The sequence below is a fragment of the Alligator mississippiensis genome, chromosome 10, assembly GCF_030867095.1.
Source record: "Alligator mississippiensis isolate rAllMis1 chromosome 10, rAllMis1, whole genome shotgun sequence".
NCBI lineage: Eukaryota > Metazoa > Chordata > Crocodylia > Alligatoridae > Alligator > Alligator mississippiensis.
In genome coordinates this window covers 25,822,786-25,837,080 of record NC_081833.1, presented here as the reverse complement: position 1 = coordinate 25,837,080, position 14,295 = coordinate 25,822,786, and the positions used below count along the sequence as shown (strand labels likewise).

The 14,295-nt window shown below is 57.6% G+C and overlaps 1 protein-coding gene across 1 annotated transcript; it reads right to left on the bottom strand.

Annotated features, from left to right (window-relative positions):
* Nucleotides 1-244: 244 nt before the first annotated feature.
* LHX5 (LIM homeobox 5) lies at nucleotides 245-13,323 on the bottom strand. Its single transcript, XM_006265821.3, has 5 exons — nucleotides 12,639-13,323; nucleotides 9,941-10,164; nucleotides 7,720-7,997; nucleotides 4,755-4,920; nucleotides 245-1,539 (listed from the first exon to the last, which is right to left on the bottom strand). Exons 1-5 carry the CDS (start codon nucleotides 12,809-12,811, stop codon nucleotides 1,172-1,174), a joined length of 1,209 nt encoding a protein of 402 aa, XP_006265883.1. The 5' UTR covers nucleotides 12,812-13,323; the 3' UTR covers nucleotides 245-1,171.
* Nucleotides 13,324-14,295: the final 972 nt, after the last annotated feature.

Here is a 14,295-nt window from a genome sequence, read left to right as displayed (position 1 = left end):
GTTAACTAAAAGATTTTTTATTCACATTGAACAACAAAAGCCATTCACACTAACACCATCCGCAAGAGGCAGTGGTGAAAGTAAATCCACAACGCTTTTGGAAAACAACTTCTTTTTTTATTTTTATTTTTTTTATTATTTTTTTAGGCAAACTGATTCCTGTTCCCCTCCCTTCCATACCCCCTCCCTCCCCCTCTTAAAAATATAAAAATGTTGGAGCCTCAGATGACTAAAGTACAATAAATAATCAGTAAACACAAAAACATACTTTATTTGTTTTTCTTTATACAAAATAAAGAAACTAGAAGCAAAAACTATAATACATCCTTAAATTCATGTAGCCTCCAATAAACTTTTGGATTTGACTTGGTGTTTGCTAGACACATTCAGACTTGGATTTTTTTATTGGTAGTGTTAGTTATCTTTTCGCTGCATGAGAAACAAAACAAACCAAACCCCAATTAAGCCCCTCTGACCATGACAAGTCCCGCAGTCCTTGAGAGCTGAGCCGGAACTTACCACTAGGGCGCGCCTTGTCACCAGTGGAAGTTGTCTTCTTCCAGTTCCCCAGGCCCACCACCATCACCACAAAACATAGTCAACAGAAACCTTCTAAGTAAAGAAAAAGAGTCGTTTTTTTTCTCCTTTTGAGATGATTCGGATGAAAGAAAACCGAGGTGCGATTCTGAACGATCCATTACAAAAGTTGTAAAAAAGGGAGAAAACAAAGAGAATCACCCCCACCCCCCAAAACAAAGGGAAGAATGAAGTTCAGTCAATCTAGAGGGTTCAGTTGAAACCTGTGACCCAGGCGAGTTCAGCTTTGGTCCACGAGATGCTGTTTCAGAGACTTGGAGAGGTTCTTCAAGACGGGCCGGGTGGGGGAGCCGGGGCCTGCTTGGATGTGGCTAGGAAGAAAGGTAGCACACGGGTCACATCCGAGTCCCAGGGCGGATCCCTTGGTCTACGGTCCTACAGGCGTGGGGAAGGCTAGAGGAGATGATCAGAAACTCAGGAGGAGGGAGGATTTTGGTATCAGTGTGGCTGGGCGGGGGCGGAGCTGCTCCCTGGTGTCTGTATCCGGAGGAGGTGGTGGGGGAGGACGGTCGTGCCTTGGTCCAGAGAGGTCCCCGGGCCGAGGGGATCCGTGCCCCCGTGGACACGCAGGGCTCTACCACACCGCCGCCTCGCTCAGCTCCTGGTTGGGGTGCGAGAGGGGCCCGCTGTAGCCGCTGTTGCTGGACATGGAGAAGGGCGGGCTGGGGCCGCCGCTGAAGACCTCCCCGGGGATGGGGTGCAGCGAGCCCGTCATGCCCGGCTCGGGGCTCGGAGTGTCGGGGTGCGAGATCATATCCGTGTACCTTTGGTTTTCTGAGGAGTGGTGTCCGGGGAGAGGGGGCTCCAGGGGGCCCAGGGGCGTGGAGCCGGGTCCTGAGTTGGGAAGGTAGCTGGAGTCCGCCGGGGACTGCGCCTGCGAGGGCGGCCCGTGCGGGAAGAAGTCGTAGTTGCCGCCCGGCCCGTAGTAATCGCCCTGGTAATCTGCGGGCGGAGGAGCAGAGGCGTGAGCTGGGGCCGCCCCGCGCCAGCACCCCGGCCCGCCCCGCCACACGCACGTGCACCCCCGCACGGCGTGTGCTACAGCACACACAACACAGGCGTGTACCATAACACACACACAACACCGGCGTGTGACACAACACCCCCAGCGCAGCCGTGTACCACAACACACACACAACACCGGCGTATACCACAACACGCATACACACAAAACACAGGCATGCACCACAACACACCCCCATACAGGCGTCTACCACAACACACGCACGCAAAGAGCATACAGGAGAGTGCCACTACAACACACATATATGCACACCCATGCAGACGCGTGGCCCAACACACACACGTGTGGACCACAACACACGCACACCCACACGGGTGTATACCACAACACACAGGCATGTACCACAACACCCACAGGGATGTACACCACAACACATGCGAACTCACAGACGTGTACCATAACACGCACCCGGGTGTACACCACAGCACACGAACACCCACACAGGCCCCCGCACAGGTGCACAACGCGAGCACACGCATATGCAACACGCGTGCGTCTCACACGGAGCGCACGCAGGCGGAGCACAAGCATTTCGGGGCACCCAAGGGCGCAGCACACGCGGACCAGCGCACGCATAACGCGCAGCCCAACACATGCGCGCCCAGCTGCGGGGCGCAGATCCCCGCGGGCCCGTGCGTGCAGCGCACAGCAAAGCGCAAATGTCAGCAAACAGGCAGACACTTGCCACGCGCGGGGCTAGCTGCGCATCGGCGGGCCCAGCGCTCGCGGGCAAATGCACGCGCAGAAGGGGGAATCCGACCCGACCCCGCGCACACGTATGCACGCGCAACACCCGCGCGGCCCATTCGCACGCACGTTTGCGCGCGCTTCTCCCTGTGCCCGGAGGTGCCAGGTGTCTCGAGCCCTCGCTTCTACCCCGCCGCGTCCCGCAGCAGCTCCCGCAGCGCGCTGCGCCCGCCAGGCCCGGGTCCCGGCCGAGCTCGGCACAGGTGTCGGGAGGAGGCGGCAGAAGCAGGCGGGAGTTTAGCTCCGGGGCCCGCAGAGATCCCGATCCACTGGCCAAAGTGCCATCCAAGGCCGGGGGAGCGCGCGGCGCGTCGGCAGCGAGTTTATTCTGGGGGGAGCCAGCCCCGTGCAGCGCAGCAGAGACCCCGGGAAGAGACGAGTCCTCGGGGCGCGGAGAACACCCGCGGGTCCTACACCGAGAGCGCAGGGCCGGAGGGGCCAGTCTTGCCCCAGCCCGAGCCAGTCCATAGCGCCGGGACGGAAATCTGGGCCTGGGAAGGGGGTTTTCAAAGAGCGGGGGGATGAACAAGCGGCAGCGGGCCCGGGCCAGGGCTGCGCCCCCAAACCACCCCCCGTTAGGAGACGTTGGAGGCGACCTGCAGACGCCAGTTTCCCCCTTGGTTTTGAGTCACTGCAAACAACCCCCGGCGGGAACGTCTGTCCCCGAGCCGCCACACAGAGCAAGCAAGAGCCGGTGCCCTGCCCTCCCCCCGCGGCAATGGGGAGGTTTGCAATGAAAGGTGATTCCCCCCCAGCGCCCTTAAGCTTCCAGCTCGCAGGGCGGCCGAGAAGCCCGGAGACACCCAGCTCCAGCCTCCAGCCCCCTTCCAGGCAGCTGCCCCCAGAGCGGGGCACCCCCCCCCCCCCAGCCGGTCTGCATCCTTGTTTGCATGTCATTAAGGGCCGGATTTCCAGGGGCCACATGGCCCCGCCGGAGAGGGGGGGTCTAAGGCAGAGAAAACAAATAGCAAACACACGGGGGCCCGGCCTGTGTGACAGTGACCTTCCATATGCTCCAGGAGTTTGGAGGTAATTGGAACAAATGCCGTCTGAAAGAGGTACAAAAGAGTGCAGCTGGGGCTTTGTTCCTGCGAGGAACAAGAGGGGAGCGGAGGTTTGAATGGGGCCGCGGCTTCTGTTCCAGCAGACAGCTTCATCACAATGTCTCTTTCTTGCTTGCTGCAGGGGTGCAAACTTGGCCGGGCCCGGGCGGAATCTCTAACAGGGCGGATTAGGAGGGATCTGGACAAGCCGAGCGGCATTCAGGGCCGGGGGGGCGGGGGGGACCTTCAAACAGATGCCACAGGAAGGGTGGGAAAGTCATGGCAACCGAGCGGCACCTTGGCCGGAGCGGCGGGGGCGCGGGAGCCTGAGCACAGGGAGGGAGGGAGATCGGGCGGCTGCAGGGGCGGACGACTGAGGAAGTGAGATCGGACAGCGAAGGAAGAGGCCGCCGGGAAGGGCCGGGAAGGGGCGGAGAGGGAGAAGCAGAAGGGGGAAAGCAAGAGCGCGGAAGGCAAAGCCCCAGCTGCACCTGCGCCCGCCGCCGCCTTCCCCTGCCCCGCGGGTCCCGAGCCCGGCTCTGCAGCTCTGGCTTCCCACTTGCCCGCTGGCGCCGGCCCCGAGCCGATCCCGATCCCGATCCCGCGCCGCAGACTGCGGGCCCGGGCCCTGTGTCCGGGCCCCGCGCGCGGAGCTGGAGCGGCTCCAGCGGCCCCACCGCGGGCTGCACGGAGAGCGGGGCCGGCCGGGATCCGGCGCCGCGGGGATGCCGGGGCAGCCGGGGGCAGAGCCCGGGGCAGGCTGCGCCCCGGTTATATACAGCCGCCGTCACAACACGCAGTAAAAGGCGTCGTTAAGGGGAGACGCCTGGTGAAATATCACTCCCCGGCCCGTCTTGTATTTCCGAGAGCTCCGGAGCTGCGGGAGGCCGCGATCGCCGGGCCTTCCCGGCTGGGCCCGGGCGCCAGCGGATCCGCAACCGATCCACCCATCGGGCGGGCAAGGGCTGGGGCCAGCGGCTGTCACCGGCCCCACGCCCCCACGCCCTGCCCGGCCAGCAAAGGGCTCCCTCCGTGCGGGTGGGAAGGGCTCCTGCAGCCCGGCCGCGCCGCAGCTCCCCGGGCATCCCCGGGCCCGCGGGGCAAGAGCCACCCATGGGCGGCCCGGGGAGCCAGGGAACAAAGGAAGGGAGGAAGGAAAGATCCAGGGAAGGGATAGAAAAGATCTATGGGGAGGAAAAGAAGGAGAGAAGAGAGGAAGGAAGACAGGCAGGACGAGGGCCGGGAAGGCGGCGGGCCCGCGTGTTTGTTTTGTTTGTCCCAGTGTTTGACTACCCCGAGTGCAAGGGGGTCAGTCGGGAAGTGATCCAGAAAATGCTCATTACCTCCGTAATAAGTGTAGGGGGTAGAGCCCAGCATCTCCGACTCGTCCAGCCTGCCGCCCAGCGGGCGCATGCGCCGCGGACTCCTGAAGAAGGCATGCCGCCGGGCCCCCAGCGCGCTCAGCTGCTTCATCCTCCTCTCCTTGGAGCGCCGGTTCTGGAACCAGACCTGCGGGCGAGGCCAACACCACCGGCGTGACAGCAGAGGCCGGGCACAGCGCTCACCCAAGTGGGCTTGTTTGCTCCCCTCTCCCCTGTCCCGGCTTGGCCCCGCTGGTCCCTTGTAACGTATGTCCGCCTCTGCCTCCCGATCTATCTATGAACGGGCTCGGTAGGCCTTGGGTGCGTACAACTAGCAATGGCATACGTGGGGAGGGGTAGGTAGGAAGACATTTAAACTTGCTTTAGATGGACAGGCAAACAGGGGATGGATGAATGGAGGGATGGATGGATGGATGGATGAAGATTATACAGACCAGGCAGTGGGTTCCTTAATGCCTGGCTTATGGCTGCCCTCTCCAAGACCAGCTCTCTTCACATCGGGGCATGGGGATGATCAAACTTTTCCCGTGGGATGAGCAAGAGAAGGCAGCAGCGCTCCCCTCCTCCAGCCCCCAACTCCCCTGATCAACTGCCCGAAGACCCAGTGTCCTGTCCCTGACAAGGCGGGTTGCTTTGACCGACCAGTCTTTTTTTTTTTACAAGACACTGTTAGTGAAGAGTCCCCGCAGAAGGACAAGAAATTTTTTTTGCCCCGGGGGAGAAAACACTGCCGCTCCGCTTTTTTTTTTTTTTTTTTGGCGGGTGGGAGGGAGGGGTGTGCAAGAAAAGAGAAAGAGAAAGAGAAGTTGGGAGTGAGCTCCCAGGACCAGCCAAGAGTGAAGGATTTCGCAAACCCTTGGGGAGGTTCATAATGAAATGTCCCCCCTGCTCCCTCCAGAGCCTGGGAGACGACTTCATAAAGGCCCGTGAAAGGGGCTTTTCCAGCTGAAAGCGGTTACGAGGCTGGAACCTGCCTTGCTGTCTGTGTCTCTATACGCTTCCGCACCTCCTCCCCCCCCCCCCCCTTGTTTTAATAGCAAGGTTTAGCAGTCTAAAATTTCCTTATACACTGTTAAATCTATTGCTATAGATAGGCAGGCAGACACACAGGCAGGCAGACCAGAGAGCTAGATGAGTATGTTAGCAGCAGATAAACAGGTAGATACCTAGAAAAAAAAGGGGGTGGGGGAGGGAGGAAGCCAGGCAGATCCCGAGCACCGGGCCAGGGCAGGTCGCAGGGGTGACACGCAGAGTGATCCGTTGCCTAAAGCATCTTTGCCTCCCGCTCCAGAGCCCCTATGGCAGGCCACCGTCCTGCCCCCGGCCGCGGCAAGGGGATGGCCAGGGGCCTCGACCCGCTTGCGGGGAAACAGACATTTCTGTCTCGTCTCCGCCCAGCGGAGGAATTGGTTTGTGCTTTCAGGAAGAGGGAAAGTGCTTGCTTCGACGTGCCTCGTATATATGGGCTTTCTTAACTGCCTTGTGGCCATACTTCAGGAGAGGGGCACTCCTAGCTTGACTTGTAGGGGCCGAGGCTTGGAGCTTGTAGGGGCTGAGGCTAGAATTTTCTCGATCTCCCCTTTGCTGTCAGGGATTTCTTAAAGGTATCATTTATGAATTACTCAAAGAAATGCTTTCAGGCAACAGCCTAACTACTCCCCACCCCACAGCTGGCTCAGTCTGGAGGCTCCAGGGCTGCACTGAGCGGGATCTCGGAGAACAGCTGATCCTGCTTCCAGGGAGGGGCAGGGAGGAGGCTGCAGAGGCCGTAAAGACTGGGAGGCGGGGTGGCCGTCCATACCCACGGCATCCCGCACCCCGCACACGTCTGCCCCGACGCCTGCGCTGGGCTGTGGTCCCCGCCTCGCCTCGCTCAGGCCCTGACCTCGGTCCCCGGTCCAGCCGCGGGCGCCCGTTGCAGGTGCGTCCCTGAGCGCAGGGCAGTGCTGGAGGCTCCTGCCCTGGCCCAGGGAACTCAGTGAGAGGTTTTCCTTGGGCTTCCCTCGGGGCGCTGCCCAAGGAGATGGGATCAAACTGTCATGAGAAAAATTAACCTCTCCACTCCCTTCTCTGGGCTCCCATCACGGCTTGTTTGACCAGGAGCCGGGGCCGAGGACCTGAGAGCAAGTCCTTCCACTGAAACCAGCCGGCTTTTGATGTGGTACTAAAAGCATCTGCACGGAGCGGGGCTTTCTCCTGAGGACTCTCCAGCTGAAGAAAACAATTATGGCTAGAGAGCTTTCAGCCCGAAATCCCCCAGCGCAGCCGTCACTAATAACAACAGTGGCCGATTATTATTGTTACAATGAGGACAAGAGGAAATTGTCTTCCCTGCTCAGGTGGCAGCACGTGGGGTTTGGCCCAGCGAGGAGACCTGGCCTGAATCTCGCAAGGTCTGAGCTGGGCCTTCCGTGATCTCCAGCAGGTCCCTTCACCTCCTCGTGCCTCAGTTTCCCCTTGCCTAAGCTACAGCTAAGAAGGTTGCTGACTTTTTTACTAAAGCCTTAATGAGGGACAGTGAGTAATGACTAAAAGGGGCTGCTGATCTTTTCTTCATACAATTATAAAGCTAAACAGGGAGGCAGGCAAGCAGGTCTAGATAGATAGATATTTCTAAATGACAAGATATCCCCCTCCTCCACAGAGCCCACTGCTCCGGCTGAAACTACAGACCAACGTCACAAGCTGTGACAAGCTGTGATGCAACAAACACACGACTGTGACATCACCGCGGAAAAGTTGCCGGCTGTGAGCTGAGACCTAAACGCCAATGGATGTGAGAGACACAAGAGCGGAAAGGAGGAATGAATGATTGTACGTGGCCTTAGCTTTGACCCCCGGGAGCCCATTCCCTCCTACAAGCAGAGAAGGATGCTGGCGAGGGAGAAGGGGGTGGTGGTAGGGCTGTAGCTGAGGCTTCCTGTACCTGGATAACTCTCATGTTGAGCCCCGTCTCCTGTGCCAGCTGTTCCCGGATGTGCCTGGTAGGTTTGGGGGTAGCAGCAAACGCAGCCTTGAGGGTCTCCAGCTGCTTGGCTTTAATGGTAGTCCGCGGGCCCCTCCTTTTCGTGCCAGAGTTCTGCTCCTCGTTCTCGTTGTTGGTGGTCTCTTTGTCCGAGGAAGTGGAGTTGTCTGTTTCCTTGGGATCGTCCTGCATGGGGTCCTGGATATCCGGGGACAAACTTCTGTCTGTACAGGAGGACACTGCAAGGGAGACCCAGAAGGAGAGGGATGACTCCGGGGGGAGGTGAGAGCCCACCCCCCTCTGCCCTGGCTGCCTCCTGCGGCAGGAGAGAGGCGCTGCTCCGCCTGCCGGGTCCGCCTGACTCCAGGGTCCTGCTCTAAGGCGAACCTCGAGGCACCACCACTCATTCACTCCCCGCGGGCCGCAGAGCAGGACCAGCCTCCCCGGGGGCCGCGGCAGCCTCGCCGGAGCTGTCACTCGAGTCCGCGAGGAGCCGGATTCTGCTCTCGGGCATTCAAACCCGTGGCTTCTGCGGAGTGACCCCGGATACACTCCCGAGGGGCTGATAGCAGCATCCAGCCCTAGTTCTCCCAGGAGATTCACAACCAACACAACCTGCTGTAAAGCAGACACTTCCTTTCACGCCACCTCCGCATCTGCCTGTCGGACACGAACCCAGGCTGAGCCGGGAAGCAGGAATCCGCCGCCATAAACCACTCCTTGCCACCATCAGGGACTTCCAAGTCACCGCCTAGGTCGTGGCTCAACCCCACACGCTCGGGGAGCCAGCGATCCCCAACCCCGAATACGGGCCCCTGGTGCAGAAACCACAGGGCAAACTACTCGCCTCGCTCACTGCAGCGGCCCAACTGACTCGCGTGCCCGGCTCCGGCCCCAGGTGCTGAACGGAGAGAGATCCCATGGAAGGGGATGAGCACAGGCGGCTGGTGGCATGGCTGGCTCAGTAAGAGTGGGCCTGATCCTGCTGTCCTGACGCAGAGGCAGCTTCCAAGGAAGTCAAATGGGAGGTTTGCCTCTGGGTAAAAGGAGGCGAGGATCAGGCCAACAGTGGTATAGTATAGTATAGTATAGTATAGTATAGTATAGTATAGTATAGTATAGTATAGTATAGTACAGAGCCACATACAGGTACACACACCCTTTGCATACACGCACAGGCATTGAGCTTTAAGGATCTGTTGTGACTTTGCTCTCTGTCTTAGAAACAACGTAAAACACACACGTGCACGCATGCACTCACACACACGCACCCTTCTGCAAAACCTGAGTGGCCCGGCTACTTTTCCCCGGGAATCTAACAGGATTGGGATTCCCCGGGAATCCCGGGATTCTTTCAGCTCACTGTTTTGGCAGGGTGGGGCGGGAAGGAAGAGTCGTTCAAAAATTATTCGTTTCCGATCTCGGACCTCCCCTCCCCAAGAAGAATACAACTAGATCAATACAGATAAGAGGCGTGCTTTTCTTTCCTCCCTCGCTTCCCGTTTGCTAGATACTTTTGGGGAGGCGGCGGCCAGGAGGCAGAAGACAGGCTAGGAGAGTCGGGGAGAAAAAGCGATGTCCATTAAAATATCCAGGGCCCCCACGGGCTGCTGGGGCGAGGGACCCTCCTCAGTTACACTTGGGCCAGCTGCGGCCATGTGACCACCCCGGCGGGGTTGAGGGGGGAGGAGGGGGCACAGATGTTTCCCACTCTTCCTGTTTGATTTGGCCAACCTTCCCCCAAACTCCACCCACACTCCGCCGGCTGCAACCACCCGGGCCTGGGGCATTTCCCCGACTTCCTTCAGCGCTGTATCAGGGCCTCCAGCCCTCGCTCACCAGATAATCTTTGCACTGGGATTTTTGTGGGACCAGGAGCTGCAGCACAGTGTGCAAGATCTAGCTATATTGGAGATTTCCTTGCTTCCTTCCTAGCACCGTGGCATCAGCTCCTCTCTGACACAAATTTAATACCAACACTGCAGAACAAAACCCCGGCCCAACTCCGGAAGGCCCCCAGTTCCCCTTGCCTAGTCTGAATTGTCCTACTGCGATAAGAAGCACAGCTCCACCTCCCCGGCGCTCTCATCCCGCCTGCTGCAGGGTAGCAGAGGTGTCGTGTGCCAGCTCGGGGGTGGGAGGCCGGTTTGGACCCGGCTCCCCGGCTGACCCGGCTCCATACCTGAGTTGAGGCTGCCTTCCTTTAAACTGGGCGAGTTCAAATAGTCCTCTTTGCAAACAAATTTGTTTTCGTCTATGATATACAGTTCCTCTCCGGTCGAGAGCTGTTTGTTGCAAACCATGCATGTAAAACAGTTCAGGTGAAAGACTTTGTTTCGGGCTTTCCTTACGAGGTCGCTGGGGGAGATGCCTTGGGAGCAGCCGGCGCATTTGGTACCAAACCTCCTGGGGGGAAAAAAAAAGGAAGGTTAAGAGAGGAATGGGGAATAAACCAGGAGGGAGATACCACCCCTGCCCCAGCTCCAAGCCCCAGCTAAGGACCCTTCCGTGCTACAGCTACTGCAGGCATGCGTGTGTGAGAGTGTGTGTGTGTGTGGGGGGGGGGAGTGAGGGGGAAGAATTGAAGCAAATAAAACAATTGCCTGGCTTTGGACAATCAAAAAAGCCTGGATTTGGATGCCAGGGACATAGGTACGCAAAATCATTCCTCCGGGCCCGCCTTAGGTTTCCAGCAGACTAAAAGAGGAGTCGCATTGACATGGAAATGCTCTCCTAGCACTGCATGCCCTTATTTGACTCCATAGAAATGACCTCCCCCCCAGCCCGCACTCCAGCATTTGGGTACTATTCCGGGTGTCTTTTAATGGCCTTCGCATTTTCTTTTTTTAAGTGCAATCGTCAACCCCCAGCTTCTACAGGATTTCAGGGCAGGTGAGGAGCTGATCGTTCAACTCTTTGAAAAAATCGCTGATAGAAACAGCAACGGGGAGGGGGCTGTTTTTCTTGGCCGCTTCGCCGGTGCCGTGAAGCTCAGGAGCCGAGGGGGGAGGAAGCCAGGCGCTGGCTATTTCGAGAGAGCCGCCTTAGCTGGAGCCAGCTGCCGGTCTGGCTGCGGTTACTGCAAAGGTGTGTGAGTGAATATCCGTGCGAGGGCCGCGGCGCCGGGAGGACCTGCTCCAATTCAGCGTAAAAAAGAAAGATCCCTCTTGATTTTGGACCCCCTTTCAACCCCCGAGAAGGCTGCACGATGGGGTGTGAATGCTCTGCACAGCCGGGAGCAGGCTGACCGTCCAGCCCTGCTTCACCGCCGCTACGGCGAGCGCACATCCCTCCTTGAGTCTAGAGCTAACCAGAAGCTTTTGCTTCTTGCTTCGGAGGCTCGGGAGAGGCTCCAGAGAAAAAACAGAGTGTTATTTTGTCATTAAAAAAGTGAGACAGGGAACCTCGTTAACGGGTTAAAGTATCCCCCCTTTGCCCGGGAAAAGGATTATCACAGCAGCTGCCTCAAGCGATTCTAGGCTCGATCTTTCTCTCTGCTCCGTTGCAAACACGAGCACTTTTTGCACGGCAGGAAGGGAATGAACGCGATTCAGCATCAGTTATTAAGATCAAAATGGGGGGGGGTGGGGACTGTGGTTTCGATGCAGGGGGCTCTGATGTGGGCTCCGGAGGGTGGCAGCGGGCACAAGGTGTCTAATGGGGAGAGGAAACTGATTTTCCCCCTTTTCCCTGCCTAGCCCCCAACTTCCAAGAGCTTCCCTTTCCCTGACGTTGATGTAGTGCAAGCATTAGAAGTCATAAGTCATTTTTTCGTCTTATCCCGGAGCATAATTGCCTCATCTGCACCTTATCAAAAATCATTAAAGGCATTTAAGGAATTGCAGCCTGAGAGGTCCTGAATGCACGGGGGCCATTAAAAGTAGTTTACATGTGTAAAGGCGACTGTGACACTTAACCTATTCAAATTCACCTTCATTAAGGCCTGCAGCAGTAGGCAAAGTGCCCCTCACCTCCCCCCACCCCCACCCCTTCCATATTAATCATCCCCGGAGCTTTCCATCCTTTAGCTAAACAAATAGCCACATTTACTTCATTTACAGCCAGAAAACAAAAGGCCGGGCGAGATTTAGGGCCATTTTCCATTCTCAATGAGCCCCTTTGTTGATTTAGAAGAAGAAAGAGGCGAAAAAGTTTGCCCCGTGCACTCGCGGCTAATTAGCGCCCAAAGCCTCGTTCCTCGCCCTGGCAGGGAACTTTGCTCCGCTTTACGGCCACAGCCAGCCCGGCGGGCCGCAGGCCTGGGAGGAGAGGCTGCTTTTGGGAACAGAAACCACCTGGTGTGGGTATCGGTGCCGAGGGAGAACCGGGCTGGTTTGTTCCCAAGCCACTAGATTCATTTTCTGCCGAGAAAAGTTTGCTTCTTCCCCACGCCAGGTTGTATTTCAAAATGTCAAAGAACTGGTCCCCTCGCACCCGGCTGACCACCGGGCTATTTGCACGGACAGAGGCATCAATGCCCGGGCCCCAGCTCTAAAAGCGCCGCAGAGGAGTTCTGCGAAGGGAGCAAATGGACGCGGCGGCGGGGAAAGCGTCCCTTCCCTCCCCGCGCCGCGAAATGCGGGGACACTGGCACAGCCAGGGCGCCGGCTCTGCGAGAGCCTCGCCCGGAAACAGGGGCAGAAACAGCCACCTTCTCCCGGCACTGAGCGCTACCGCGAGGGCAGGAGCAGTCGCCACCAATTTGCAGGCAAAGCACCCGATCCTCCATCCCTCCTCGCCTTACTAAGTTAGGAGAGGCACCGAGGCAGTCCTTTGCCTGCATGCGGGGCACACAGGATGTACATGACGCCTTGCATCTCTGAGCTCCCCCCCTTCTCCCCCAGCATTAAAGAGCTTCGCCTCTGGCCAGAGGAACTTACCTGAAAAAGTCATTTTTGCAGTAAAGCTTGCCTTCCCGGGAGAAGCATTTCTCAGTCAGGTTGCACTTGCATTCGCAGCACTGGACACATTTAATGTGCCATGCTCTGTCCAACACGTTCAGCAGGAACCTGTCCAAAATGGGCCTCTCACAGCCTGCACAATGCACCATCATGACCTCACCCGAGGAAGGAGAGACAAAAAAAGGTAATAACAGAATGCAACCCCCACCCCCCTGCACGGCCCGCCTAAAACGATCGCGAGAGGGACCAAAAATCACCCCCCAGTGGAGATCGGCACTGTTAACTTCTTTCCTCTTCTCCTTGGCGTCTTGGTCGCAGGGCACAAGCGTGGCAGGCACTTTCCAGACCCCGGCGCTCAGGCAGATGCCTCTGTGCCCCCACCCCCCCACACCTCTCCCACCAGGTTCAAGGGGGGAAGCCAAGCAAAGTTGCAAAGATATCCTGGGCGGGCGGCTGGGGACTTGCGTGGCGCCTGCAGCTGCATCAGCGGCGCCTCGGTGGAAGCAGCCAGCCTCGGAAGGGTTGCGTTAAAAAATCGCGGAGCCCCCGGTTCCTCCGTGCCGGCGGCTGCCTGGGACTTTTCTCCACTTTCATGCTGTTCCCATCTTCAGCTTTGTCTCCCGGCTTAGTAATTCGCGCATCCTTATTCAGATTTGGTGACGTCTCGCAGAACGTAGAGCGGCCCGGGCCCAATGAGAAGGCGGTGGCCATGGCAACCTCTTAATTTATAGCATATCTAAATTGGCTCCAGCCTTGTGCTTGGCACAGAGGGAAAAAAACAAGGCATCACTATTGTTGAGTAGTAGGTTTTACCTGGTGCTGGGGCTAAGTAAGTATTTATCTTTACGTTGTTTGCAGGGCGGCGGCGTGGAGATTTCATATCTCTATATCTATATTTTGGGGGTGGGGGGCTTCCTATTTTATTTCTCTCTTGCTTGGGGAGGGGGATCTGGGGGCAGTGAGACCTCGGGGAGGTCAGTACCCCTGGAAAACAAGCGCTGGTTAGCCTTAGTGTGTCAACAGAAAGCCAATACAAGCAGCTACTGGCCTCCTGGCATCAGCAGGAAAAGGGGGAATATCCTTGCTCTGTTAGTCAAGTGATCTACACCAGTGCAGTAAATAAATGGAGAAATGCCAATGGGACCGGACTGAGGGGGTGCTTAGGCCACTGCCTTGCTGGGGGCAGGGTCCCATCAGGAAGAGCTGGTTCAGCCACTGCGTGGGAATGAAAACTTATCTGGCTTGGTCCTTCCTGGCTAGGAAGGTGCCCGACCCCCCAGCGCGCAGCCTTCCCCTTTGTTCTCCAGACTTTTCGGGGAAGTTGGGGGGTGGGGGAGGAATTCAAACGTGTTTTTCTCTTTTTAAAGCTTTACTTTAAGCAACTCCCTCCTGGTGTCTCTAAAACCAGAGTCAACGCGAGAAGAAGGCGGGATGGCAGCTCGGGCCCCCCTTTCCAAAGCCAGAACCTGGCTGTAGCTGCTGGTGCTGCTGCGGTGCAGTTGTGTATTCTTTTTCTCTTTGATTTCAGGTCCCCCGGACTTGTGCATTACCGAGGCACTTTTGTGCGCCAGGTGATGGCTTGACTGGATTAATCGGTTTAAAATAAATACGGTAGAGAAGAAAAGACGGACGCTAA

Bases quoted from the DNA above. Each gene is read 5' to 3' on its own strand.
- LHX5 (XM_006265821.3), bottom strand. From the start codon at position 12,811: ATGATGGTGCATTGTGCAGGCTGTGAGAGGCCCATTTTGGACAGGTTC. The intron at 4,921-7,719 runs GTACAGGAAGCC...CCTCGCCCGCAG, and splicing joins TCAACATGAGAGTTATCCAG to GTCTGGTTCCAGAACCGGCG. The intron at 1,540-4,754 runs GTAATGAGCATT...CTCCGCCCGCAG, and splicing joins CCCCTACACTTATTACGGAG to ATTACCAGGGCGATTACTAC.